The 27,850-nt window shown below is 38.8% G+C and overlaps 2 protein-coding genes across 2 annotated transcripts in view; one reads left to right on the top strand and one right to left on the bottom strand.

The window, feature by feature from the left end:
* The window catches only part of SYN2 (synapsin II), a 306,075-nt gene that overhangs the window by 83,914 nt on the left and 194,311 nt on the right, over positions 1 to 27,850 (top strand). The window contains exon 5 of the mRNA XM_019537021.1: positions 1,849 to 1,938. Coding sequence (XP_019392566.1) covers positions 1,849 to 1,938 — 90 coding nt within the window. The remainder of the gene's footprint in view (positions 1 to 1,848; positions 1,939 to 27,850) is intronic.
* The window catches only part of TIMP4 (TIMP metallopeptidase inhibitor 4), a 45,508-nt gene continuing 28,047 nt past the window's right edge, over positions 10,390 to 27,850 (bottom strand). Inside the window, exons 2-5 of the mRNA XM_019537022.1 lie at positions 20,124 to 20,221; positions 13,055 to 13,169; positions 11,887 to 12,011; positions 10,390 to 11,628 (exon numbers count right to left, since the gene is read on the bottom strand). Of these exons, the coding sequence (XP_019392567.1) occupies positions 11,431 to 11,628; positions 11,887 to 12,011; positions 13,055 to 13,169; positions 20,124 to 20,221 (536 nt within the window). The 3' untranslated portion in view covers positions 10,390 to 11,430. The remainder of the gene's footprint in view (positions 11,629 to 11,886; positions 12,012 to 13,054; positions 13,170 to 20,123; positions 20,222 to 27,850) is intronic.

Raw genomic sequence — 27,850 nt, 5'->3', positions numbered from 1 at the left:
ATCAATTCAGACAGATTAAAGAGTCCCCTGATTTGATTCGGATTCAGAGATTCGGCCAACGAATCAGACTGAATCTCCACAGAATCAAATCAGGGACCCAAAACTTTGCACAGCCCTAATGATTAGTGTTGAAACTGAGGGTTTGACTATACCCAAAGTAAAGGGGTGACTGCAGTTCTTGTAGACATGCCCATGCTAGCTTTAATTTGTTTCAGTGTTAAGTATACAACATTGGAAAGTGACTTATTTTTCTTAAATTTATTCCTTGCTTGTTTTATTCATCTTAATCATAGTCTCTAAGCATATATCACAATTTAAAACCTGGTTCATACCTTCCTTGTTCATTGGTTATTAGCTCTTCTGTGTTTAACACCCACAAGTAAAACACAATGGCTTGGTTTTTGAGCAGGTTTATTTAAGCATATATTTTTTACACGGGCTTTAATATGAAAGGCCCTTGTCTTCTGTTCAGTTGGAAAATTCAGATTGTTTGTTTTCATATTCTGATAGAATGGGTATATGTGATTTCTAATGCAGGGGTTTTCAGAAGTCCTTAACTGGAATAGGAATAAATAATAAACTATGAAGAATCCTACCCATAAAAGTTTTCTTTCTTTCAGAATAACACTTTCTTCCCCTCACTTATCTTTGTTCGGTATACTATCCAATGAATGTATACCCAACTTCCACTGTAAGCTACTCAACAGTAAGGCATTTTTCCTTGGCCTGCAAAATTTAAAAATGTGTTTATGAAATAGAAAACTTAAGTAAACATTATTAAAATAAATCCTCTCTGCCAGTTGAAAATGCAACTCAGAGCTTTCAACAGGCTTATTTCCTCTCCATAACTTTCAGTTTCTGACCCATACCCTAATTTGTATTAACATAGTAAATATTTGATCTAACTACTTTACAATACAGTGTTCTATTGTTCTTTTTTTTTACCAGCAAAACCCACTATTCAAACTTGTGCTAAGATGCTTATGTCTAATGCTGGCATATTGACAATTAAATACATCACAGGCATGTAGAAGCCAAAAGCTTTGGAGGCTTGAAACAATAGTGGGTCTTCTGACTGCCAAACTCTTCTTGCTCCCTAGGAACCTTACTTGCCAAGCTGTAATTTCAGGAGTGATTTAGTTTTTAAACTGCCATAATATAAAAATCAATCTATTCATTAGAGGGAGCAGGCTATAAATATTTTCCATTAGTTGACATTGGTTATGGAATTCCTTGTTATTGTCTTCCCTAAATTATTGAGTAGGATTTCTTTGCATTGTTTGTTACTGCTGTCCACATGAGAAAGAAAGAGTGAAATGATTGTTTCATACAGATGTATATAATGCACATTCTGTTAAATGATTGGGGTCTTTGTGGACCAACAACACTGAACAGATGGTCTAAAGCTAAGATACAGGTAAAGCAACTAGAAAATAAATCATATTCTTTGCTCCCAACCTGACTTTGTGTGATGTAACGCAAGCCGTTTTTTCTCTCTCTATTTCCCCATCTTGTAAAATTACTGATCAATTTCACAGACTTGCTAAGAGTCTTAATAGATTAATAATTGTAAAGTACTTCAAGATCTTGAACTGAAAAATGGTAGGAAAATGTAACATTTCTTGTATAATTTCTCATATAATTATGCTATTATCACAAAATCATCTTAAGGTACATAAAGTATAAGATGTTGAAAACCTTTATCCCACTGTGTATTATCTATGCATATATGCAATAAAAGGATTAGCTTTTACAGAGTTAAGATGTAGAATGACAATTTGAAGATGATTTCAACAGAATTTGGTCACTGTCTTTAAACATTATTTTTTGCTTTGTTTTCTTTTACAGTTTGCGCAGATGGTGTCCATCTACAAAACTCTGGGTCCTGAGAAGTTCCCTCTAATTGCACAAACATTTTACCCAAATCACAAGGAAATGGTAGGTGCAAACAACGCTAAAAGTCAGTTGCTGTATGAATAGAACTGAAACTATAATTACCCATGATTCATTTTCCCCTTTTCCCTCTCTCAGTTATTTTAAAATACCATTTTGGAAATTTCCAGTGGCATGATACTGGATGACGATGACAAAGCATCCTTCTGTTAATTGAAAAATTAGTACCTTCAGCTTTAAAAAAGACAAACTGGTTCTAAAGAACAGAAAAAATACAAATTATAAAGTGCACGGGAGAGTGTACGGATGTTTCCTGGCTAGTGCTGTGGGTTGCACCCTAGAATATTCATTATCTTTACTGCTGGCGAGTAAGTCTGTATGAAATATTTGTGTAAAACCTTGACCCACCTAAAATCAGATTGTTTCACACGGTGTTACCTTCACATGTTGGAGCTGCTCTGCTGATAAGTCCCACCCATCTGCCCACACAATAATTGTTCACACCCACAACCAAGTCTGCTTTATGCTATCTACATTTTCAAGTTTTTCCTGTGAAATGGTTGCACAAATGTTGGGTCTTTAGAGGACTCAGGTGGCTACTTTCTCCAGCATTTTCTTTGAAGAGTTGCTAGAGATGGACTATTGCTTCTCTCAAGTCATGAACTAACTTCTTGAGATGGAAATACCTAGGTATATGAATCTGATGTCACCATACAGCTTGAATGTCCCTAATGCCAGCAGCTTGTCTGGTAAGCTGTAAAATGCCCTATAATTCTACATTCAGTTATCTCATATAGGGATTCTCAGCCACCTGTATTAAGATGTCAGATGCTTTCAACCTGAATGCATTATTACCAGGTGACTTCTGGAGTTCCCTAGCTGCCTCAAAGGAATTTTGAAGTAGCTCACAAATAGTTCATTTCAGAAGGCATCTATACACGTACTCCAGGGTGGAGGGGAGGGCGCGTTAATTAGAGAGGTTCTGACACGCTCCAAGAGACTTGCAGCAGTCGCGTCCAACACATGCTAATTAGAACACATCAGAGCAGAGCTCTGTCACATAGTATATGTGCCCAAAAATGTTGGCAGCAAGAGCATAGGTCTGTCCCACACCACTTCCTACCCCACTAAGAAAGATCCAGGCACAGAGAATGTGAGATGGTGGCCTTCACTAGCAGCTCATTTAGTAACATACTCAAGGAAGAAAGAGGCTCGCATCTTGAATCTGGTGCAGACCCAGGGGAGTTAATATGATACCTATAACTTGGAGTTCTGTGGGTGGGCTGAGAACAAATCTGAGTCCTTTCTAAAATGGGGAGAATTGATCAAGGGGAGAAGAATACATTTAAGGTTTTTTTGAGTTTTCCTGGAGATACAGATTATATGTAGCATCCTCAATCTACAAGCAAACCTGCAACCAGGGGGTTGGTTGATGGCCTGTGTATGGGCCCCAGTTTCTAAAAATTGATGCATACTAGGGATGTGAAAATTTAAATGATTAATCATTTAACCAACAAGTACAGTGATAACTGGCTAGCTTACCGGTATCATTTAGCTCTGGACAGGCACAGTCTGGCAGGGAATGGGGGAAGGAAATCTATGGAGTAGCACAGCAGAAATAAGGCAGCAGAGCAGGCAAGGTGGGGTGGGGAGGGGGCAAGGAGGACTAGTACCCATGGCCTAAGAGGAAAACAAGGAGCAGCCTAACAACTCAGCAACTAAGTATTAGGTGCTTGTTTACAGGTGCTCCCTCCCTTCCTCCCAGCTGCAGGGTTTCCTGTGAGCTGTGTTGTCTGGCAGGGCTTGCCTTCTCACCCCCTTCCCCTAGTCAAAGGGCTCCGGGAGCTGTGTCTGAGCTGCTGTATTATCGGTGAAATGATTAACCAATATAATTAGAGGAGGTTAAACAAATATTTTAAAAAATGATATTTACCTCCCTAATTCTTACTTTTTTAGTCTGGGTAGAGGAGCCCAGCCCAATGCCCTTTGAATGCAACAAAGTATTCCACAGAGACAAAACAATATTTTCAGCACCAAACCCTGATGTCATTTTTCAGTGCTGTTGTGTAATGTTTTATCACTGTGAATCAAATGCACTATGTACTGTTGCAGTGTATGCCTTCTTTTTTTCTGTGCCCCAGACAATTGAACATCATGAGTTGCTTTCCCAGTGTGTTTCTTATGTGTGGTGAGAGAGACAGAATAGTGGTGCATTCCATTTTTCTTGCCCTAGTATTTTTTAGCCCCTCTGGACTGTTTGCTTTATTTGTTTCCTCATTTGTTGCATGCTAAATTTCTCTTTGAAGGAGCTCCTGACATAGCCATGGTAAGAGTGGTACACAGCAATGAGTCTCAAACTGTGGCCCTGAACATCCAATATCCTTTGAGAGCAGGAGGGCTTTTCCTGACAAAAGGATAAATAAATACAATAGCAGAGTCAACAGCTTTGTTACTTCTGTTGTTGAAAGGTGAAGCAAGAGAGGACGAAATGCCCTTTCCGTTGGATAGTAAATAATTAATTCCAGAAGCAGAACAGTGCATTGATGATGCAGTAAATTTTTTGCTTCCTAATATACTTTATATCTTGTTTATAATCCTGATAAAAGCCAAGATCTACATAATGACTCATCTACATTCTTCTTTGCATAATTCATGGATGCTCTCAATAATTTTACAAACACATTGAAAACCTGCCTATTTTGCTTGTACGCGTTCTAAATATAGGTATATAGAAATGGAGAATAAAATATCCCATTATTTAAGTACAAGAATTGGTTGAGGTTTCAGCTTCTCCATCAGGTTCTTTTAAACACTGTTATGTTAGATTACTAGCTGAATTTTAAGTCTGCACCAGGAATAAAAAAGATGGAAAGCTGTTAATGGAAAGCATTTCTTCCAAGTGCATCAAAGGGAGTGACTGTACATGTGCTGTGAGGCTGCTCCAGTGTGAGTCTGCTAGGGCATGGTAATTACTGCGTTCCAGCCAGTCTCTGCATCTCATGTGTCAGCATTCCCACATTTAAGAATGGCAGTGAGGGCAGCTAACTACAGCTCGTTGAACAAGCTTTAGTTCAGGGGTGTCCAACCTTTCTACATGTGGGGCCGGATCACGAACTTTTTATCATGCAGCGGTCTGGTAAGCCATATTCAGAGACCTCACAGGAAGTGGTGTCACATCAGGAAGTGATGTTACGTGACCTTTGACACCAATGAAGTTGCAGGAAGTGACAATGAAATGGGTCTGGAAATGTGCCTAGGGAAGTTGTGGTTTTCAGAAAGTATGTATGTTTGGTATGGCTTAGGAACAGGACATCATTTTTCTGTGCAGGGGGTTGGACTAGATTAGGGCTGTCCTGCTGACTACCTGCAGGCCACATGTGGCCCACAAAGGGCCAGGATGTCGCCCACAGTCTACATGCGGTCTGCAAGCAGTTAATATATAAGGGCCTGGGCCTGGGCAGCCACCTCTCCCACTGCTGTGCAAGGGGGAAAAGCCTGTTGGGGGGGAGGAGTGGTTCATGTCCTGCAAATGTAGCCTGCATGGCTGAGGGTGGGGTCTGCATGCTGCTGGAGCAGCCCGTGCAATAAGGGGGTCCTAGGGGCCCACCCCCAGAGCGTGCAGCCTGTGCAACACGTGCTGGTGTCATCTGGGGCACGCAGCCTCACCAGATCTGAACAGCCCACAACTAGCTGTACACTCAGCAGTGGCTCTGTGCTCTGCTGTGGCAGCTCCACTGCGGCTCTGTGGTCGGCAGCAGCTCCGCCGCAGCTCTGCGCTCAGCTGCGGCAGCTCTGCTGCAGCCCTGTGCTCAGCAGCAGCTCGGCAGCGGCTCTGCACTTGGCCACGGCAGTAGCAGCTCTGCCACCGCTCCATGCTCAGCAGTGGCTCCGCCGCGGCTCTGCGCTCAGCAGCAGTGGCTCTGCTGCAGCTCTGCGCTCGGCAGCAGCTCTGCGCTCGGCCATGGCGGCAGCAACTCCGCCGCCGCTCCACACTCGGCAGCGGCTCTGCTGAGGCTCTGCGCTCAGCCGTGGCAGCTCTGCTGTGGCTCCACACTTGGCAGCAGCTCTTGGCTTGGCCGTGGCGGCAGCGGCTCTACCACAGCTCTGCGCTCAACCACGGCGGCAGCGGCTCCGCGCTCAGCAGTGGGTCTGCGCTCGGCCTTGGCGGCAGTGGTTCTGCCCTGGCTCTGTGCTCAGCAGTGGCTCTTTGGAGCCAGATAAAATGTCTTGGTGGGCCGCTTGGTGGCCTGTGGGCCAAGCCTGCTTTAGTTAACCCCCACTGCCCTCTTGTAGCATGGGGACACTGATACATAAGAGCTGTGGTGCTTTAATTAGAGCAGCTCTCAGAGCCACCCTAATTAAATTGCCCGCTCTCCCCCCACGCTCCCAGAGCACATGTAAAAGTGCCCAGGTTGTTTGACAGATGTGAGACTGTTAATATTTGAAAACAGATTTGCCCTTATGCCTTCAGTTACCTCTCTTACTCCCACACAGCAATCATGAATGGTTGAACAGGCCTTTTTCTTTTTTTATTTCATTGTAAAAAGCTAACTAGGCTTGCGGGATGTTAACCATTTTCCACGTAATTAATATTAGGCTGGAGATGACTCTTCTCCCAGTATTGTGTTGACACATTTCAAATGTACCACATAACTGAGGAAAGTTAGATTTAGATCCCCTTGTTTGTTTTTCCTTTTGGGGGGAATTTGGTGAACCCAGTAACTTAGAAAACATGCGGTTAAGACAGGATACCAGATAGTTTGGTTAGGATATTTGTATAGGGTTTGGGCTGTATGATGATTCATAGGTGGGAGTTTTCTCAGTATATGAGCTGAATGTTTGTTCAGATTATTCTTAATGTTCAAACTGGTTTGAGATTGCTTTTACCTATAATAATGCTTCCAGATGTTTAAAGAGTTTCTGTTTTAGTTCCCCTCTTGTCTGCCTCTGCCCATTTTTACATTCAGCCATAAATAAATTTGTTTTCCCTCTAATTGAAAACTGTCCCTATTAGGACTTGCAGAGTGTTTTGAAGCTTTAGAGATTTGGAACTTAGCAGGCCTGAGTTATTGTTATGCTTCTATTCCTTTTGCTTCTTATATAGTCTGATGATCATTTGTGCATGACTGTCTAGTACTGTCTTTTCAAAAGGCAATAAAAGGTAAGTAAACAAAATACCTTTCTTTATGCAATATTGGGAGCTGCTTTCATGAGAAGCTTCTTGGAACAGAGACATTTAGCTCAAAAGCTGATTAAATCTTTACAGTGTTGTGAAGCTTTCAGACTCATTGCTGCCTAGATATTTGCAACTTTCCTTTCTGGAATTAGTTCACTTATTCAGTATATTTTCTCCTACATTTTCTCCCATGCAAGAAGAAAAAAAAATTCTGTCCAGTTTATTTTTTGGGTGTGGTGATGAATTTAATTAGGAGGATGTTATGAAAACTATATCCAACTACTCTTACCTAATTTCAGTAATTTTCTTTGATTTGTTAGTTTTTCTGCATGACTTTTTCTTATGTTTTCCCAGTTGTAAATATAAATCAGATGGGTCACATTCAAAGTAAAACCAAATGATGTATCATGCAGTATTTTTCTTCTTTGACCTTCAATGTACCCTGCACACACACGCACTTCAAAAAGTAGAAAGCAGTCATTCTAAATATAGTTTGTTGTTTGTAATAAATTAATGCAAATATAAGGAAAACTCTTGTTAGGAAAATAACATTCTGAAAAAGTTGTACTGTAGGCAAATTTCTTTTCAGTCCTTTTCAATGACAAATCAAAAGGAAAATTAAATATAAATTAAGGAAGTAGCTTTTTAAAGCTCTATATCCCTCTTTACTGATGTTAGAAAGATTGGTCTCTTTTTCTCCAGTGTGGAAAACATGGTCAGATTCAAGTTCAGACAGAAATCAGACTGGGCTGCAATTTATTTTGAAATACCTTATACTGAATAGTTTATAGAAAATCAATTATAAAATTTTCATAAGACTCCATATAGGATATGGATATCTCATATTGTAAAATGTATACCTAAAAGTTTTATTTCAAATACAAATCATAAATATATGAAGAAAAAAGATTATTGCATAATATTGGATGAAAGACAATGTTTGTTATGTTCATTGAGTTTAAGTTTTAGCTATTGCATAACTTTAAAATAAAAGCTGTACTTCAATAAACAAGTTACAAAGCAGAAAATATCCATAGATTTTCATAGACATTAGGGCTGGAAGGGACCTCGGGAGATCATCAAGTCCAGCCTCCATTTACTAGTGCTGTTCAAAATGGACTATTACAATAGAACGATATTCTATGTGTTCTGCTGAATAAATTAGCTACATGGATAGCGAACTTACATGATCATTAAGCTCTTGCAGTTCCATCTAGGACTTGCTTTGGTATGATGGAAGGAAGGAAAGTTGTTGCTCTCTACCTATATCCATAGAATATATTCAGACATATATACATTGTACTAATAGTATGTCACACTACCAAAAAGTTTATTTGCATTTCATTTTCACTTTTGGAATTAGTGTTGCCTTCAGGGCATGTAAATAATAAGTCTGGATAAAATCAGCTTCTTAGAAACTGCATTTTTCCTGGGTGCAAAATACAAGCAGTGATTTACATTTAATTATTAATAATTATGGTATTTAATTATCATAAGTTAAAATAAAGTTGATTTAAAATAAAGGGTGAGGTACTGAGTATTAGGTGATATTGATGAGTTATTCTTCCAGCAAACAATGCTTCATGTTCCCATTGGCTTCAGTCCCTTTTGTGTTCTGTTGGAACGGAACCAAGCATTTTTCTTTAATTGTTACACCTTGTTAATATTCTACACATGTTATATAGATTGAGGGCAACATGTTTTCTTTGTAGTGATAACTATAATCTGCTATCTTCTACAACTTTTGTACTATAAAGTAAAAAAAGTAAGCACATTCAGATGTAAGGCTGAAGCTCTAATCTTATCCCACTTTTGGCATTTACAAAATGGCACTGGCAATGGGACAGGTATATCAGGTCATCCACCTTGTGGATGTAAATATCAACTGTAGGTGGTGCTTTGTATTCAGTTTTTCACTTTTCTTGCTAAATATTCATTATTTTTTTAAACAAAGGAAGACATGTGTACTCTGCAACCTAAGCACTTTTTGTTGGATGAGATTGTTTTATTTATTTTTACAGTCATCCCTCCCCCTAAAACCAAACATTTTCATGGGAATGTCAGCATTTAAATTTCACCAAGTTCTTATGTAAATATTTGGCCAGGAAATATTTCAGTAGTGTTTATTATTCTACATATATAGCTTTCCTAAAGCTGTTACTGTCTTTTAATATATATAAATGCTGTAGGGGTACTAATAGAGAGTACTGAGTATAGGTTATAATGAAAATACATGTTGTTATAGTTTTTGCAAATGTACATGTTTTACCCAATGTATAGGAGCTTAGCCCCTGATCCAACACACACTTAGGCACCTACTTAACTTATGCATGTGAGGGGCATCCATTATGTTGAAAGGAGCAACTGATTAACATAAATGTAAGCATATGCATATCTCTTTTGAAAGGTTGTGGTCTAAATGGCTTTTTCAGATCTGTAGAGAAACCTAAACATGAACATTATTCAGATACTACATTTTAGACTCAGTAGACAATAACAGCTCCATAGAGCATTTATTCTTCTAATAATATACCTGTTTCATAATGCATCAATCAGTAGTTTAGAAATATTACAGTTTGAATATTAGGAGCGGATGAACAACTTGCATACAATAATAAATGGAATTAACTGAACCAAGCCTACACTTATTTTTGAGTTTTGCAATAATTAGCCTAAGTGTTCAAAATTTTCATACACCAGCTCCCTTTGAGCTAGTTCTAGCCAACACTGGAGTCTACATAATGAAATGCAATATCAACTTCTTTGTACCCAGCCACAATGAAGAAATACAGGAGATGTCATGGCAGAGTTTCGTTATAATGCTTCCTGTTAAATATCTAGAACCTTAAATGGTTGAGGTAAATATGGATATATATTCTAAACTTTGGTGTTTATCTTATTCAAGCTGTTGATGTGTGTCCTTGGAGCCAGATTCCCTTCCATCTGTTAGGCCTTTAAGTTGACCTCGGTGCCTAAATATGATTCTGTTCTACCATGCTAACATCCTGAAAGTCCATTAATCCATCTACTTTTGGAACACCACAGTATGTAACCCTTAAGCCTGAATCACACAAAAGCAGTGAGAAAGAAATGGCGCACCCATCTTTTGTATTAACAGTTTTCCAGGGATTTGAACAGGGGGGGAATAGTATTGCACTTGGTACTTAAATCCACTTACACACTTAATAAATGCAATAGAATCTGGCCCTTAACATCCTGTGTCAGATATTAGAATCTTACCTGTTTTTTTTTAATACAAAAATGATTAACTTCCTGCTAGAATTTTGTAAGCTGTAAAATTCATTATGACAAAGTGTAAATGAGTATCCAAAAATGGTAAACTTTTATTTCAGCCTGAACAATTACAGATGACAAATAAATTACTTGGGAATTTTTGTTATAAGACACTTCCAGTTGAGACTCTAAATGCCTTGTTTGTAGATTGTTCACATAAAAATTAGAATCAGTGCTTATAACAGTAATACAACTGAAGTATAATAATGAGACATGTATAAAGGCATTACTAAGCACCACTACTGCAATGAAAATTTTTGTGGTTTGTTCTTGTCATAAATCTAGCGAGACTAGGCTTTGTCATAACGTTTCTGTTGATACAAGGCAATAGCAAAACATTAGACATTCAACTTCTTTATCTACAATACAACGCAGTCCATTAGATCAATGAACTGAATAGGTGTTTCTGATTATCAAAGATGTATTTTAGCTTAATTACCAGCAAGTGTCACAATATGTGGGTAAGGAAAGACATGATAGTTAAGTAATGTATAAAACAAAGACTATGGAGGTTTTTAATCACAAACATGTTTAACTTGCTTCAACAAAAATGAACAAAACATGGATCTTTGCATCTTTTTACAGCACATTGCTTAATACTTTACATACACACTGTACAATAATTCTTCTGTACTAGAAGGCTCCAGACAGAAAAAAAATAGTTCTATAAAATATTCTTCATTTTATCAGAAAGATTGATTTGGAATAAAACATGGAGTTTTATTAATCTGATAGGTAAATGGAGCAGGGGGCAAAACTCTGATCATTCTTTTGTTCTTGTACATTCATATTGATAAAAAGGAAAGCTGTTATGCCTTAAAGGACACAGAGGAACATTCTCAACTAAAGCCCTTCTATACAAAGTAGAACTTTACAGATCATCTACCTCAAAGGGATTTGTTCCTCTTCTTGCCTGGGTGCCAATTCCTCAAACTCTGTGCTTCATTGTACAGCACAATTTGTTTTTGTTTCTAAGCAACAGATACATTAGACGATGGCAGTTCAAAGCTGTGTGTGTGCAACATTTGATGGAATTAGCTCCCGGGGCTTTATAGGAAGTGATAATTTTAAGGTTCGCTGATATCAATAAACTCTTTCTCTGGGGGAGGGCCACCTCGGTACCAGCTGCAAGTACCATCACTTCGCTTGATACAGGCATAATGCTTGGCTTGATGTCCATAAAGCTTTCTTTCTATCAGCCAGTCTGTCCAAAGGCATTCATTTGGTGTAGTGATTGAACAGGGCACCATGTAGCAGGTAGTAATCTAAAATGTGAAAAGCTAAATGAGTCAGTATATTCATTACAATTTCTATTAGAATAACAGTTTTCTGTTTTACATCATACTTTTCCAGGGTATGAATGATATTTATCTGCAATGTCAGTGGTGATTTGTAAATAATATTTATTGATGTGGAGATCAAATAATTTTATAAAATATATTGTGAATGTTCTGCAGTCCCATCAAAGCAAAACTTCCACTGCCTCTAGAAAGGGCATATTAAAAACTCAATTTTGTACTTACTTTGCAGCCACAACCCATTTGATATCTTTGATTAAGACTCTTCTTTTGAGACAAGGATAGATCATCCCATGGTTCAATGTAGTTGCATAAATGGATGAGAACTTTACCATCACTTAAAATCTGGCCTGTAATAGGGAAAACATTAACAATAAAATAAATAAATGGATGTATTCTAATCAGTATTCTACATTTCAAGACAACTCTGAAATTTCTCACACCTTTTTCTGTAAATGTTGTTTAAACTACAAGTACAACAGTGCAGTTTTCCTCATGCAGAATTAATATTAAAGACCAGAGGGTGTCTTTTTCCAGAAGATGATGATATTCTGCCAACCAGGGACAACCGGGAGCACAATAATGTGTGAGACTTGTGCTTTCATGCACTCTTAAGCTTCTGCAGCTAATTAAGGCTCCAGTTCCGCAAACTTTTGGGTATGTGACTAGTTATATCATAGTCTGTTGGACTACACACATGGTAGCATTTGTATGATGAGCCTGAATGCAATAGGAATATGATAAAACAATGGATTAAGTCTTGCTAGAGCAACTCCAGCATTTATAAAAATGATTGTCATGACACTGACCCCCTTGTCAGTTATTTTAATATCTACAAATTGAAATACTGGAAGTGGTATATGAAAGCATTAATATCCATATGTTCCTCAGTATGTAAATGTTACGCCTTATTTGAGTAGCAAAATTACATTTACATAAACTCAACATTTGTGTAACATTTGTGCATCATTAAACAATATATCCATTATATCAGTGTTTCCCAACTGTTGGTTGTGACCCAAGAGTAGGTTGCAAAAATATATGAAAGGGTCACGAACAAACTTTAAAAATGAATCAATAAACTTTAAAAAATTATTTTTCTTTAAAGGAGAAAAACTGTGAAATTGTGGCTTTTCCCTTGCAGGTTGGCAGAGTTCCAGCCTGCAAGGGGCTGCTTGGGGCCACCTATTCCCCACACACCCCAGTCTCCCTCATATACCCACCTCTTACCCGAAACACTGGAGGACTGGGGCCTGGAGGTGAGGGGCAACAGGTCGTGAGTGAGGGGCACTGGGTTGGAACTGGCCATCAATCTTTACATATGGGTTCTGCTACAAAAAAGCTTGAGAACCACTGCATTATAGCGATTTGGTACATTTTTGTTGTACTTTACCCGTAAGGAGATACTGCTTCTTGTTGTTAGCGTCAAGTTTTACTCCACAGAGAGATGAATCAAAAGGAGTGTAGACATACTGGACATCCTTCAGTCTCTCAAATCCCTTAAACATCTGAAAATTACCAAGAAATTGTGTGTAATTATCCTAACAATTTTATTGGTAAATATAAATATGATTTTAAAAAGCAAAACTTTAGAGTAGTTGAACAGTATTTCACACATGGGTAATAGCTGAAAGGATGATGCAATATTCCTCTTTGAGAATAGGATTGAACCTTAGCTGTGCAGTCTGGATTTCATATCGGAAATGCAGTACTAATACCTAAAACATTTATCATTGTTCAGATCTGGGTTTTGCTCTACCTCCATCTCTACTTTGAAAATAAATTATTCTGTTGTTTTGTGAAGGGAATTATGCTAGCATTTTCTACACTTACAGCTTTTAGTAGTTTATTGTGGATCCTCACACCACTTCTTAATATTAGAAAGTCTGTTTTTTGATACGTTATGTATAAGGACCAATGGAAGGATTCAACAGCACTGCAGCTACTAGCCCATCTAAAACTACATGGTGTAATGCTGATTCCCAAAGACACAGGATTTATTAATCGTATTAATTTTGGTAAATGTCTTTGTAACTATCTTTGTATGTACTGTTAAAGACACCATACATCTAGCCTGAGAATCCCAGCATTGTACCTAGATTGTATTGTTAGTACAAACAGTGAAACACTGTTAATACAGTTATCAAAACAGTGTGGAGATTCTTCCTCTGTATTGTCTTGGGGGTGGTGTAGAAAAAATACTTTTGCAAAAGTATTATCTTCATTTGAAGGTTGCTGTCACAGGATGGGGTCCTTAAGGCTGGCCTAAGTTCTCCTAAGGTCCCTTGACCGTGCCAATTTGGGCCCGATGGGCACCCTCAGTTCTCGCCCACCACATCTTTGATGACAAATATGAAAATAAGGAGGCTGCCTATAAGTCCTCTTGGACATGGTTTGATGGACTTACTGAACCCCGTGGGTCCCCGGACCCCTTGTGGGTCTTGCTTCGTAATGGGTGTTTTGCGGCACCCTAGCCTTAAGGGCTATATGCGTGGCTCCAACCACCCCTTTACCACTCCCCAAGCCTCAGAGATAGTTGTCTTGCCTCGGCCTCATTGTCATTCGGCCCCTTGTCCTCACTGGGCTCTCCACAGCCCTGTCTCTGTGCCCTCTCTGGCACCAGGATCTCTGTGCCCCAAATGCCACGCCTTCTCTGGCACCAGGGTCTCCGCTCTGTAGTGGCCCCAAATTAGGCCTCCTCCTTCCCCAAATAGCTAACCACCCCCAAATAGCCAACTACCCCAAACACCCAAACCACCAGTGTTATAAAGCTACAAACAGAACATAAACCCCTGGGCTACAACTTAACACAGGCTGCCAAAGGTGTGACCTGCCCCTTTACCATTACTCGGAGCAGGGGTTAGTCAAGCCTCCCGTCTCGTTCTAAGAGGGCTCCTTCCCCCTTAAGAGAACTGTCTCCCTTAGTTCCAGCCTGGAGTTTATATCGGCCCAAGGCCCTGCCCTTTCATGCCAGCACACCAGGTACAGGTGCTGACTAATTTCCTCCTTAGCCAGTTGCCATGGCAACCTGCACCTGGGCTCCTACCTGGCTCTTTGGGCTCTCCCCTGGCAGTTCCTAGTCTTCTATGAGCAGGGCACCTTAGTGCCCTGCAACAGTTGCCTACATGCATCCAGGCCCAGGCTTAGCCCAGTGCGATTTACTGTAAAAACAACGAATTTTGTTTAATGAGATAAGGCATTACAAATTTCCAACATTCAGAAGTCAACTGAAATGGGAAAGCTTAATATGTAGCCCATGCAGCATTCAAGATATAACCTACTCTTCAAATAGCATAGGAAATTCTGAAATCCATTTTTAAAATAGCTCCTGTTAAAAGAGCAAAATAAATCCCATTATACCCATACATGGGAGGAAACCATTAGGTACTAATGAAGTTCTGAATGGTTGTCATCACCTGATATGATTTGACTGAAACTCCATCATAGAGGAGGCCCCTTTAGTTACATCATGCTATGTGTAGACAGCTGTGGACAACTGCAAGGTTCATAGCTCTCAAGGGCGGGTTCTCCCAAATGCAGTTGGCGTCATTGGAAAATATGTTCATGATATGCAAGTTCTCTCAGGAAATTTAAGTGGTATAGGGTCCTAGAAAATATACTGTAAATATGTTGATTTTCTTAAGCCTTTTGATTAAGGAATGGAAAAATAAAGCAAAAACTGACTGTTGTCATTAGACTGGTACAAAAATATTAGATGCTAAACTGAAATTAATCAAGGGAACAAAATCCCAACCAAAAGATGTTCCATCCTAAGTAAAGCAATACCCATGTCAACAAAACAAGCAAGCCCCAAAATACTAAATAATACTTAGGACAGCATTTATTTATATTTCCATGAGGTAAATTAAATTATCTCAGCCTACAAAGGTTGTCCCAATGTCTCAAAAAGGAGGCCAGAGAACATGTGCATGTTATAAAAAGGCTGCTTATAGTAAAAAAATGAACCTGAATATTTGAGTGCCAAAACTCTATGACTCAAGTTGAAATCAAAGCAGTCTCAAGTGCTCAGCCCTCTGAAAATCAAGACAGCTGGGGTAGGCACAGTTATGTACTCACACAGGAACTGAATGATGAGGCACCCTTAAAGGGATCTCACAGCACCCCAGAATGCCAATACCATGGTTGAGAATCACTGGCATAATCTGTATCTTAAGTTAACATAACTTGTCAATTGCTTATAAGACCAAACTGTGGCTAAAGTGTTATTTTACAGTATAACTGCTTTCATGTGAGCTAAACTAACTGAGAGAGATTAGCTAGAGTAGATAACTTTAGAGGATTGTACAGTGAAGACGGTCATAGAGACCTATACCAATCAAACTTTAAATTGTGAAAAGTATTGCTATAGTCTGGATAAAGGACCTTTAGAATAAATAAATAACTAAAGGCCTGTGCTGTGATGCACTTAGATCTTAGGTTCCTTTAGGGTAACATTTAGATAAAAGGCTTCTATAAAAGAAATTGACTGATGGAAGCAGAAGTACTGGTTGTTCAGTAGGTGGCACCATTCTCTCTATAGGTGATGATCAATCCTAGATCTATGCTGTCATAGAGTCATACTTGAGGCCATGACCACTAGGAGTCACTGAAAGACCTCATGTTCCTTTTCTTTGGAACATGTGCTCTAACCCCAATATCCCAAATAAGTTTGTACTGTCATATTTATGTTCTGTATGCTATATGTCCAGGTATTTTCAGCTGTATCAGACATTACTTTTCTAAATTACTCTGTAGTATAGTGATGTTTAAACATTCACTGAGTTTTATTCTGGAGCCACATACATCCTCTAGTACTGGAGTAGTGAGAATTTGTCCCACATTTTGTTTGTAGGACAAATTCATTCCTGTCATAAACTTGTCATACAGCCTAGAAATTTCATTGGCATTGCATTTTCATGTGCTAGATCTGAATTTGTCCTATGTATTAATTAAAGTTTATGAACTATATTGGTTTTCTCTCAGATGGTGTGTTCATATTGGTCTTCATTTTACCACTCATTTCCTTAGCAGTTTTTCACAGCTGTTCCAATTACAGTTAGTAGGACTACTTGCATAGTAAAAGACTACTCAATACAATTGTGGGTGGCAAAATCAAGCCAATTATTATTTATATTATAAAAACCACATCTTCTTACAGTTCATTCACTTTCCCCTGCTGTTAACTCAAAGTTCTAAACAGTGTTCCAGTGCAAGACAATAACAGCAACTGGAAATATTGCTAGCTTAACTAAAGTAACTGTTTGTAAATGGAAAACATACAGAGTACAGTGTGTCAGTATTACTGTGTTACTGTTATAATGAATAATTTATAAAACTAGTAATAAAGGTATGATGTTAGTTGCAAAAAAAAAGTTAATTGTGCTAATATCATTAGTGCCCCAAACTTTAAATATGAGTAAAGTTTCTTCCATCCCGCTGAAACTTGTAATCCTGTAATGGAAGCAGTACTTTTAAAATAACAATTTCAACATAATGTTTTTTGTTTTGTTTTGGGTTGGGTTTTTTTTTTTTGCAATGGGAATGGCTTAAAGGAGTCCCTTCTATGCTGAAAGTACCCAACATTTTACCAAGGGTAAATATAAGTGGAAGAAAAAGTGCACTAATTGGCTCACTACTACATATAAAACCATTGGTTTGGAAAAAAAAAAAGCTAAGTACAGACATTCAGGGAGTATTAGGGGGAGGTTAGACTGGGTTCAAAATGGCCACCCACTGTAAATTAGTTCACCCCAGATATGTACCTCATGTTTTATTTTGCTGCATTCCAGAGTCATTTACACTGATGACATGTGTAAACAGCTGCACCATTAAAACAGTGCAAAAGGGAATTAAGCTGCTTTAAAGGCCAATTTTGTGGTGTGTACAATTGTCCAAGTACACTAACTTTAGTGCCAAGTGCCTGAACATGTAGACACTTGCCAAAAAAACTCTTAATGCGCATTATCTTAATGTACATTAAATTTAGTTGCATTTAAATGCACGTGTAGACATGCCCTGTTACACTGAAATACTTTTTTACAACATTCTCTAAGACCCTATTGAGAAGTAATTGAAAACATTTTAAAAATGCATTTCCTATTTGCTTATGCTGAGTAGAAGCTGATCAAACAGTTCTCTAACAGTGTTCTGGATACATAATTTGAAATTGGAGCTATTTTCATTAAACATATGTTGCAGGTCACATGTTTTTGTTACTGTAGGTCACATGAAAATGAGCAAATTAGCATTGAGTTTCTGTGACAAATTGTCAACATGAATGCAAAACTTTAATTTAGTCTTGAGCCCTTCAGCTAACCAGCTTGTTTGCAAATTCATTTCCAAGCTCTGGTTTGCAGAGCTGGCTAATCCTATTGTTTACCTACTCTTCCTTGTTTTCAGCTGAAGTTGAGAAGAATTCAGAATTTATGTCCTAAGGGGTTGTTTTTGGGGGGTTGTTTTTTCCTGCAATAGGATGAATAGCTGAAATTTAAAATTTTCTGCACAATAGCATTAAAAAAACTAATTCAGAAAGGCCAAATCCTTCATTTTGATATTTGTACTTGAAACCAACATTTTGATATTCCTAAAAGAAAAACATTTTGCTTGTTGAAATGATACAAAATGTGTCCTTTTGAATCATTTCAATATTAACTGCTTTCCATATGGAACTGCTGCTTCTTTGTCTTTTAGATTCACATCCCTTAATTGGCTTTCATCTACCATGATTATGCATAGTCACATGATTCCCAACATGCACCATGCAGTTTGGTTAGAGAAAAATCAATTCATTATATAATAGGAAAAGTAGTCTTCCAGAGAGCCTGGGTCATAGGAAATAATGGGATTGGTATAATCATTCCCATAAGGGAATGAACCACATGGAAATGCAATGTGTCTATTAGTTCAAAATTTAAAATATTCCAGTTTGGGCTAACCTGATCTAAACTACACTATTTTGTTTTCAGTTTCCCTGTGGAAAATATCAACGTTTCAGAGGCTTCATGTTCTGAAAGCCATTTTAATGGAAAATTCCCAACTCTATGTTCAGTTGTTAAATTGCATTAAATGGAGCTATTTGAGAATCCCTATGTTGAAATATTCATGGATGTGAATCCCAAAGAAGTCCCAGTGTAGCAGATGGAAGTTTGTTTAAAAATCAGATGAATGTTCATAAATAATTATTTGTAATACTGCATGCAGCAGTTATGGTACGTATTTCTCACTGCACTATTTTATGACTTCTTTAAAAGCAAATGCTAGGGAAGAGATCCATTACTTTTCATTCTAATGGTCAGTGCTATCAGATGAATCCAAAGAGAGGTTATAACCAGTATCTCTTAGAATTAAGAAATGTATGTACAGTGTATGGGATCATAAATGATCTAATATTCTATGCTTTAACTTGAAGTCAATGCTAAGTAAATTGAATGCTATGTATACAAAAAAGGACTGTATTCATTACATTTCATTTGCAGTTGTCATTTATCAGTTATAGCATTTCTAGAGCACAACAGGATTTTTTTTTAATTATTCCTTGATAGTTGGTAAGATTGATACCTGCTGGTATCACCATCACCATCACCATCAATGTAAGCAATTCTGTCTCTGCACTGCTTCCATGTGTCATGTTTGCTGTTCCAAAACTAGACTGTGGAAGGAATTTTAGCAGTAAGCCCACTGAGGACACATAACAATCTCCCTCCTCCACCCCCTACATTTTTTAGTGATACCAAGAAATAGCTAAATCATAGTCTTATTCACCTCAATGAGAGCTTGTACATGATTTGTGTGGGACCAATATCTGTTCCCATAAGAGTGTATTATTAAAAGTACCTGACAAGTAGAAGTGAACAAATAGGGGCAAAAACAGTTTGATGAACATTTTACCAAATTCTGAATCACTTTTGGATTTTGTGCACACCCACATTTTTGTTTGCTTTTCTGGGAACATTCATAAAAATGGATTTTTTGTTTGTATGTGTATCTGGGAAGGGCTCTTCTTTTTGCAAATACCCCTATTCACTTGTAAACAAAGGTCTTTGCTATTTCAGCTGGAAAATGTTCTCTGTTTATAAAATGTGTGTCATCCAGGGAAAAATGAGAAACAATGTCATGTGAGTTGGATGACCAGGCATCCACTACAAAGAGAAAATAAGCAAAGATTCATAGTGAACAGTGAACATAGGTTAAAAGTATGTTTGCATAAAGTGTTTATCAAACAATTATGAATAACAGATACTTTCTTCAAAATCAGCTTGTTGGCAGATACTTAAATGAACAGGAATAAGAAATGTATATTTTATTAAATTATTCACTATGAGCAGTTCACCCAGCCATAATCCTAAGAGTCAGACAAATCCTGCTCACAAATTCTAGAGATTGTTGTTGCTTACTTCAGCTGAAACATGCCCTACTAAATTAATCAGAATTGCACTTCAAAACAACCAAATGATTCCATGTACCTTTATTTGTTTGATTTCATACCGGATCATTTTGTGTGTGTCAAGAGGGTCATCACTGGCAGGAACCACCTTTTCACTGGATATTTTTGCACGAATTACTGCCAGGAGAAAAAAAGGCTTAATTACCAAAGAGCATATGCCTGATTTTTCCATAATTATTGCATATTATATTTTTATTTTTTTACAATCAACATAACTGGTTGCTGCTTTATTCTGGTGGATGTTGCATCTGATGTTAAAAAAAAAAACTACTAATGCTTATTAGTGCAAATATGTTAAAGATTAAGTTAAGACCTAAAAATATTTCCATAGTCTAGTATGGAAACATAACATCATTTTCAATAGAGCAAAACATGTTGCACTGATTTGAAATTTTCCAGTATTATAGATCTGGCCCCAGATATTCTAAAGGTCTCAATACCAAGTGGATCCCATTCAGCCACTTTATTTCTATACCCAATTCAGAGCTCATGACTTCTGAGTTCTCCTGGATATCTGGCTTAAGGTGCACATTGCCTTAGGTGAAAACTGTATCTCTAAGGCTAGGGACAGACATTGCACATAACCAGTTTAAATTATCATAAATTTATTTAAACCTATAACAGAACAGATGTTCACTGCACATAAACCAGTTTGAAAATGGCTGAAACTGGTTTGACATAAACCTGGCTGAATCAGACTTAACTGATTTGGCAATGGTTTATGCAATATCTGTCCCAGATCTGTTGCTGGTTTAAGTTAAACCACACTCCCCCAGCATCCCAGCTTGCTCTCTGGGCTGGGTCGGGCTCTCAACTCCACAGCAGAGCTGGCTTCTCCCCTCTGCTTCCTGGCTGGAGCTCAGCAGATACTGCAGGTGTTTGCCTGGCTTCCCCCTGCTCTCCCCCCTCTGCTCCCTACCCCTTGCTTAGCAGGAATTTTCCTGTCCCCTCTGCCTTACACAGACATTAACATTAGCTAGCAGATCACAGGCTGGCTATGGCCCATGCTGTGGCAGATGGGACACAGGCAGAATCAGCAAGGTACCTGGTAATGTCCCTCTATTGTTTTCTTAATGGAGTGATAAACATTGAGTTAGAGGTGATAAACACTATGTTATCAATTCCCTGATGGACTGGTAATAAAGGCGGGGGAACCCCTCCCTAATCAGAGCATCCTGCCAGGGCCTTGCCATACCCCCCCAGCTCAGCACCATGGAAGCAAGAGGGGGCTTCTCTAGCCTGAGCCACTGCAGGCAAGTGCCTGCATTTCTGGGATGTCTGTTCAGTTATAAACTGATTCAGCCTAGCTAGGTTAGACTAACCTGCAAAGATTCAATCAATTCAGACTCAGGCTTTTTAAATGTCTACCCCTAGCCTAAATGTCCTGTTGTAGAGGTCAGCAACCTAAAGCCTGCATTCCAGATCCGGGCTGTGAAGGTGTACAATCTGGCGCATAGAGATATGATCTCACACAGGGAATCAGTGACATAGAGCTGTGCCACACCACCCATTGGCTCTGCAATGCTCCGCTCTACAGTGGAGCCTGCTGCTCCACAGCACCTGAGCTTATAGTTGCTGCAAATTGGCTGGGAATGTGATAGCTGGCTGCTCTGCAGTTGGAAGAGGGGTATACTCTTCTGGCCCTCAGGAACAACTAAATCATAAGGTCTGGCTGGCACAGGCAAAAGGCTGCTGACTCCTGCGCTATTGAGCTTTGATTCTGCACCCACAGTTATCAGTGGAAAGACTTTTTAAAAAATGTATATGGCTTTGAATCATCATGCACAAGTCTAGCAGTTGAACAGACTGTGGTCAGCATTCAGTAATATCAGGACACGTGAGCTAGAAATATGAATGTTCTGCAGGAAATTAGTAGATAAGATCATGCATCCAAGTTCTTTCTCCTGCAACAAAAAGTAGCCACAGCACAGTAGCTGTGTCAAACTGTAACTGCGTAGCTTCTATTGTTGCCTTTAGTGATATCTTCAATGCTTTACCTACCTAGTGCACAGAAAATAAAACACTTCAGTTTTTATCCTGAAACAAATAGTTTGTGCTATAAATACTCAGGTAACATATAAATGCTTATAATGAGGGGAGGAAAAACCTTAATGCTATGATTTCTGGCTTAACTGCTGGCTGCTTCAGCAAAATACTTTGTACTGCATTCTCATTTGTGTTGAAGAGGTACAATTGCCCTTTCACTCCTGCAACAAAGGTTCTGGCCTGAAGTTTTTATCATGGTCCTTTGCTTCTCATTTTTCCATTTAAAATGCCTGTTTCCTCCTCTGTAGTTGGAAGAATATGTTTACCCAGTATTTTCCTATCTTTTATCAAGTATCCTTTAAAAATATTCTAGATAGTATTTGAATGGCAGGCAGCTAGACACAGATGTAGGTATAAAAATAGTCTTTTGACTAGTTGGTTAGAAAAGCCCATTTTCCCTATCTAGTTGTCTCATCTACAGATATTAAATAAAAGGAGATAAGAGACTAGGCACAAAGTTCTTCTTGAGCTTTTTCAGGCATATAGTAAGAAGGCAGAAGTTGTTCTTCAGCAGTTATTGGAAATAGTTCCAGATATTTTCAGAGTTGTGTTTTTTTATTTCTACCACCACTGAAGAAGGTAAAAGAGGTCACAATTCTTAAAATAAATATGCAATGTATGTATGTCACTTAAAAACATGTTCTGTACACTCTGAAAAAAATCACGGTTGTCATCCTAAGGTGGGGGGGAGGTCTTTTGGTAATTAGATCTGAGAAAAAAATGAATTGATTTCTGTAACACATTTAAAGTTGGAATGTTTTTCATCATGCCAAACAAGGATTATGGCTCCATCTAGAATGTAAAGGTTGAAAATATAGGTTGCTTACGAAAAAAACCCCAAAACAAAAAACAGTGCTTCACTTTAAACTCTGCATGCCCCTGCACCGAGCCCAGCACATGCCCAGAAGAGCCATCCTGTTACTTGGACCTGGCTCACTAAATGTCTGTATAGATCAGGAGCTTCAGCAAGGGAGGGGGGCAATTTTATCTAATAGCTGACTAAGTCAGTTATTAGATAAAAATTCCAAAAAGCTCCGCTGAAGTGCACCATCTATACAGACATTGTGGAGCTGGGTTGAACTAACACTGCCTCTTCCAGTAAAGCACGGTTTGTTCGGTGTTTTTTCATGTCTGTCAGCAGCCATACTGTAGATGACTTTAAGCCATTGCATCTTAAACAAAGAAAGAAGTGGGCCTATAATGTGGCCTAGGTTGTAATTTGTTTAGAGCAGTAAAAAGGTCACCTGTAGCTAATAACAACCAATTTTCATTTCCTGCTTATTAGGGGAGCAAAGTGAATAAATTAATCTGTGTGATACCTTGGAGTCTGAATCCATGAATGAAATATCAGTCTAGATCCTAAAAGTATGTTCAACTTATGTGTTGGATGATGAGGAAAGGGTAGATCAGAAAGTACCTACAGATGTGTTATGCTCCCACTTAAAAGTGCTTTCAAGTGCTTTAATATAGTTTAAAAATAATGTGTTGAGGATGGTGAGCATTAATTCTTCCTGTTTTGGAGGAAAGGAAGTAGGTTTAGCCTTTCCTTGCAACACTCCTTATTTTAAAAAATCCTCACTTAAAAGGCTTAACAGTACATAAAGAAAATTATTAAGGGGCTGTAGTTCCAAAATTACAAAAATAGCCCCAATATCAGACAGTATTTACAGTTAATGAAACTTTTTAAAATCCAGCTAAAGCTAAATTCCCCCTTGCACCTCAAATTGAAACACAAGCTATTTTCAGTTATTTATTACTTGTGACTATCAGAGAAGAACACACACTTGCTATCACTAAATGGGTCAAACAGCACCACTGGAGCTACAGATGACTGGAAGTACAATGTTTTAATATTGCTAACAGGCAATCAGGGTTAAGGGAAAAACTGAAATCCATCTTTAGATTTGTTGTTGTGTTTTCATATTTTTCAGAGAAAGCATCTTTATGTTGGAAGGATTCTAACTTGAGATTTTAAGGTACAAAATAATGTTTGTTAAAGGAAGTCTGGGACTCAAGTATTTTTTCTTTACTTCTCAACACTGCTCTCCTCAAGTCTCATCCAAACACACACAAATCTTTCAGGACCTTTTAGTCTTTCCTGTTTTTCTTTTTTCTGTTCTTTAAGTTAAATTTTTCAATCATACCATCTAGCTATCTCCTAAAACCTCTTATTCATGCAGTTGCTTCTGTTTCTAACCACAAGCACTTCCTGATTTAGCATTCTTTGGCCAATAGAATGATGCTTCTCTACTTCTAATACAGATTTTGACACATGATTCTTCCTGGCCTGCAGTTTTTTTTTTATACTGTGATTTCAACTATAGCACTGCTGACTCGGCTTCTTGAATGCGTACCTAAAAACTAACTGTAGTCACTACTGTGTTGTTTTAGCATCACCATACCATTTTATGAACTAGTTATTGGGTCCCTATCAAGAATCTAGGTACACAGAAGTGTCTGCATGTGGCTGTTAATGTGATAAGTCCAAACTGATCTTTCTTAATCTCTTTTTGTATTAAAATATACATATATTAAAAAAGAATTGTGTCCTAGCCTAACATAATCACTTTAGTATTAGTTAACTAGTGTTAAAAGCACTTAGGTTCACATATTAAAAGTGTAAAAGCAGCTAACCTTGTAAGATCAAAGTCTTTTCATCTCCACCTTCCAGACAGGGAGAAAGATGTAAAAGGTGGTTAAAATTCTCAAGACCACACAGGGAGTCTGCAGCACCAAAGTTGAAACTCCCTGAAAGGTCGTGGGTTCTCAGTCTTGTGCTGGGTTCACTAGGTTCTAGCACTTGAGCTAGTGAGAGATATTACACATAAGCTGGTTTAAATCATCAAAAACTGATTTAAACCTGTAATAGAACAGACATTCGGTGAACGTAAACCAGTTTGAAAATATCTGAAACCAGTTTGAAATACAGCTGGTTGAATATAGTATCAGACTTAAGTGATTTGGCTCAAACTCATTTATGCAACGTCTATCCCAGACTCCTTCCTAATTTAAGTTAAACCAGACTCCTCCAGCATGCTGTCTGGGCTGGGCAGGGCTCTGATCTCTGCTCCAGAGAGCTGGGCTGGTCCTTCCCCTCTGCTCCCTAGCAGAAACAGGGGAAGTGCAGGGCGTGGCCAGACCGTGGCCTGCCATGGTCCCTGAGGCAAATTCCTCCCTCCACAGCTGGGGTTTGCCAGCCCCAGCCACACATGGAAGGTTTGCCTGCAGCAAAGGTGGGTCCTGGGAGGTGGGGGGAGGCAAGCTAGTTCCCTGTAAACAGATCCAAGCCCTGCACCTAGAGGGCCTATAAGCCTAGAGCTTCACCAAAGAATACCGAAAGCTACATTTACATTACAAAACAGAACTTGTAAAAGGTGGGAATACCTAAACAAAGCCTTTCTGAATGCCTGGCTGTTAAGGAGACACTTTTCCCTCAGGATTGTGTAAGACTTATGCAAGGCTTTCTCTTGTCTTCCTGGTTTACATTTTAAGTTAAACTAAGTTGTGTATGCTCTGTTTTACTAGGCTGTATCTTAGCTTAGGTGAAGATTGTTGGTAGTTCCCTGTTGTATGCTTTGCAAATTGCTCTGTCCAATACATGCGTGCTGCAGAGAAAGGACTTTTTCCTCATCCCCATCCCCACTCCCCAGTCTGGCAGTAGCTGCACACCCCTTCCCTCCACCTCGTGGCTGGCATCCCATGTAGCATGCTAGGCCCAACTGGTGCCTAGTCATGCCCCCTCCGCTCCAGCAGGGAGGAGTGAGGGCCTTGAAGGGTGCCTCTCTTCCCTTCCCTTTGGCAGTGGCTGGCAGGGATGCTCTAGCACCCCTTGGCTTCTGGCTTGAGCCACTGCAGGCCTGTTGCTGCATTTCCTGATTTAACAGAGAATGTATGTCCAGTTATTAATCAGTTTAAACTGTGCAGCTTAGACTAAACTGCAAAGAGTGAATCAATTCAGGCTTGGGCTTTTTGAATGTCTTCCCCTAGCCCTGGAGATACTATTTTGATGTGCTGTTAAATAGTGTCATGCTCCATCTTAAAGATATGTATATTTCAAATGTGAGCACACCACTTCCCATACAGTTTAGAATTGACTTTAGAATTTTTCAGGCTGAGTGTTATTATAAACATTTATCTGTATTTTTTGTTAAGAATGATAATAAAAATATATATATGTTTGTCCAATCCACATAAAGAAACCATTTTTAATAGAAATTTGAGTTCTCGTTTATTTTTTAAAATAGGACTATATATATATATATATATATATACACACACACACACACTGTGTGTGGGGCGGGAGAGTTTAACCTTTTTCTCTCCATTTCTTGTATTTTCTAGATATACTTTTTATTAACTCCAATATGTATTATGTATAGGCATTGAATAAGGGGCATAATACTGGGACCTTGAGAGAGCTTATAGATTCATTTTTCTCTCACTGGAATTAATGAAAAATGTGCCATTGACTTTGATTTCAATAAGACCAGGATCAAGCCCTCTGCTGTTAGTATACATGGGTAAGTTGTCTGTAGTTATTAAATACTGATAAAAATCTATGTCTACATCACTGTGCAGAGCTAATGCATCCATAATGTGTCTCTTTCATTTTGGTCAATTATCCTGTCCAGGCATACATATTGCTTAATATGTTGAACTTAGTTATAGGTACACAGTTAGAGAACAGATGTTGCCATGTTTAAATAGTAAATAGAGAGCCTTTTGTTTTTTTTAGTTGATACCTGGTAAGTAATAAAGGTGAAAAGTTATTTATTAGCCATGCTTATCATTCCCAAAGGTAAGGCACCTAGCTAAAAAAGTCACTGTAGTAATGAGCGTTTATAAATCCAGTATTAAGACTACCAACAAGCCACATATGAAATGTTAGAGTTTAAGATCATGAAAAAAGTCTTAGCACTAGCAATTCTTAGTCTGTAATAGCTTCACGGAAATGTATTGACAACAATTTCATCTTCACAATTCTGCAATGAATTAGGTAAAAGTATAATCATCCCTTTTTACAGTCAGGGAAACTGAGGCATTAAGACCTTGAGTAATTTGCTGAAGTGACTGGTAGAGCCTGGATCAAGACACAGTAGGTTTTGGTTCCCTTTCCTGAACAATATACACTAAGCCATGATTTTTCATAGTTTCATGGTTGGTAGGGTAGGAAGGGACCTGAGCAGCTCATTAAGTCTGACCCCCTGCCATGGCAGGAAAGAGTACTGGGGTCAAACAACCCCAGCAAGGTGTTCATCTAGCCTCCCCTTAAAGACTCCCTGGGTAGGAGCCAGCACCATTTCTCTTGGAAGTTGGTTCCAGATCCTAGCCGCCCTGACCGTGAAGTAGCGCTTCCTGATATCTAGCTTAAATCTACCCTCTGCCAGCTTGTGACCGTTATTTCTTGTCACTCTGGTAGTGCTCAGGGGAACAGGGACTCCCCCAGTGCCTGGTGATCCCCCCTGACTAGTTTGTAAACGGCCACTAGATCCCCCCATCAGCCTTCTCTTGTGGAGGCCGAACAATTTCAGGTCCCTTAGCCTCTTCTCGTAGGGTCTGCCATGCTGACTCCTGATCATGTGGGTTGCCCTCCCCTGGACCCTCTCCATGTTGTTCACATCCCTCTTGAAGTGCGGCACCCAGAACTGGGCACAGTACTTCAACTGTGGCCTGACCAGTGCCGCATAGAGGGGGAGGATC

The sequence above is a fragment of the Crocodylus porosus genome, unplaced genomic scaffold (assembly GCF_001723895.1).
Source record: "Crocodylus porosus isolate Cpor-Errol unplaced genomic scaffold, CroPor_comp1, whole genome shotgun sequence".
NCBI lineage: Eukaryota > Metazoa > Chordata > Crocodylia > Crocodylidae > Crocodylus > Crocodylus porosus.
This window is presented reverse-complemented; position numbering and strand designations above follow the sequence as displayed.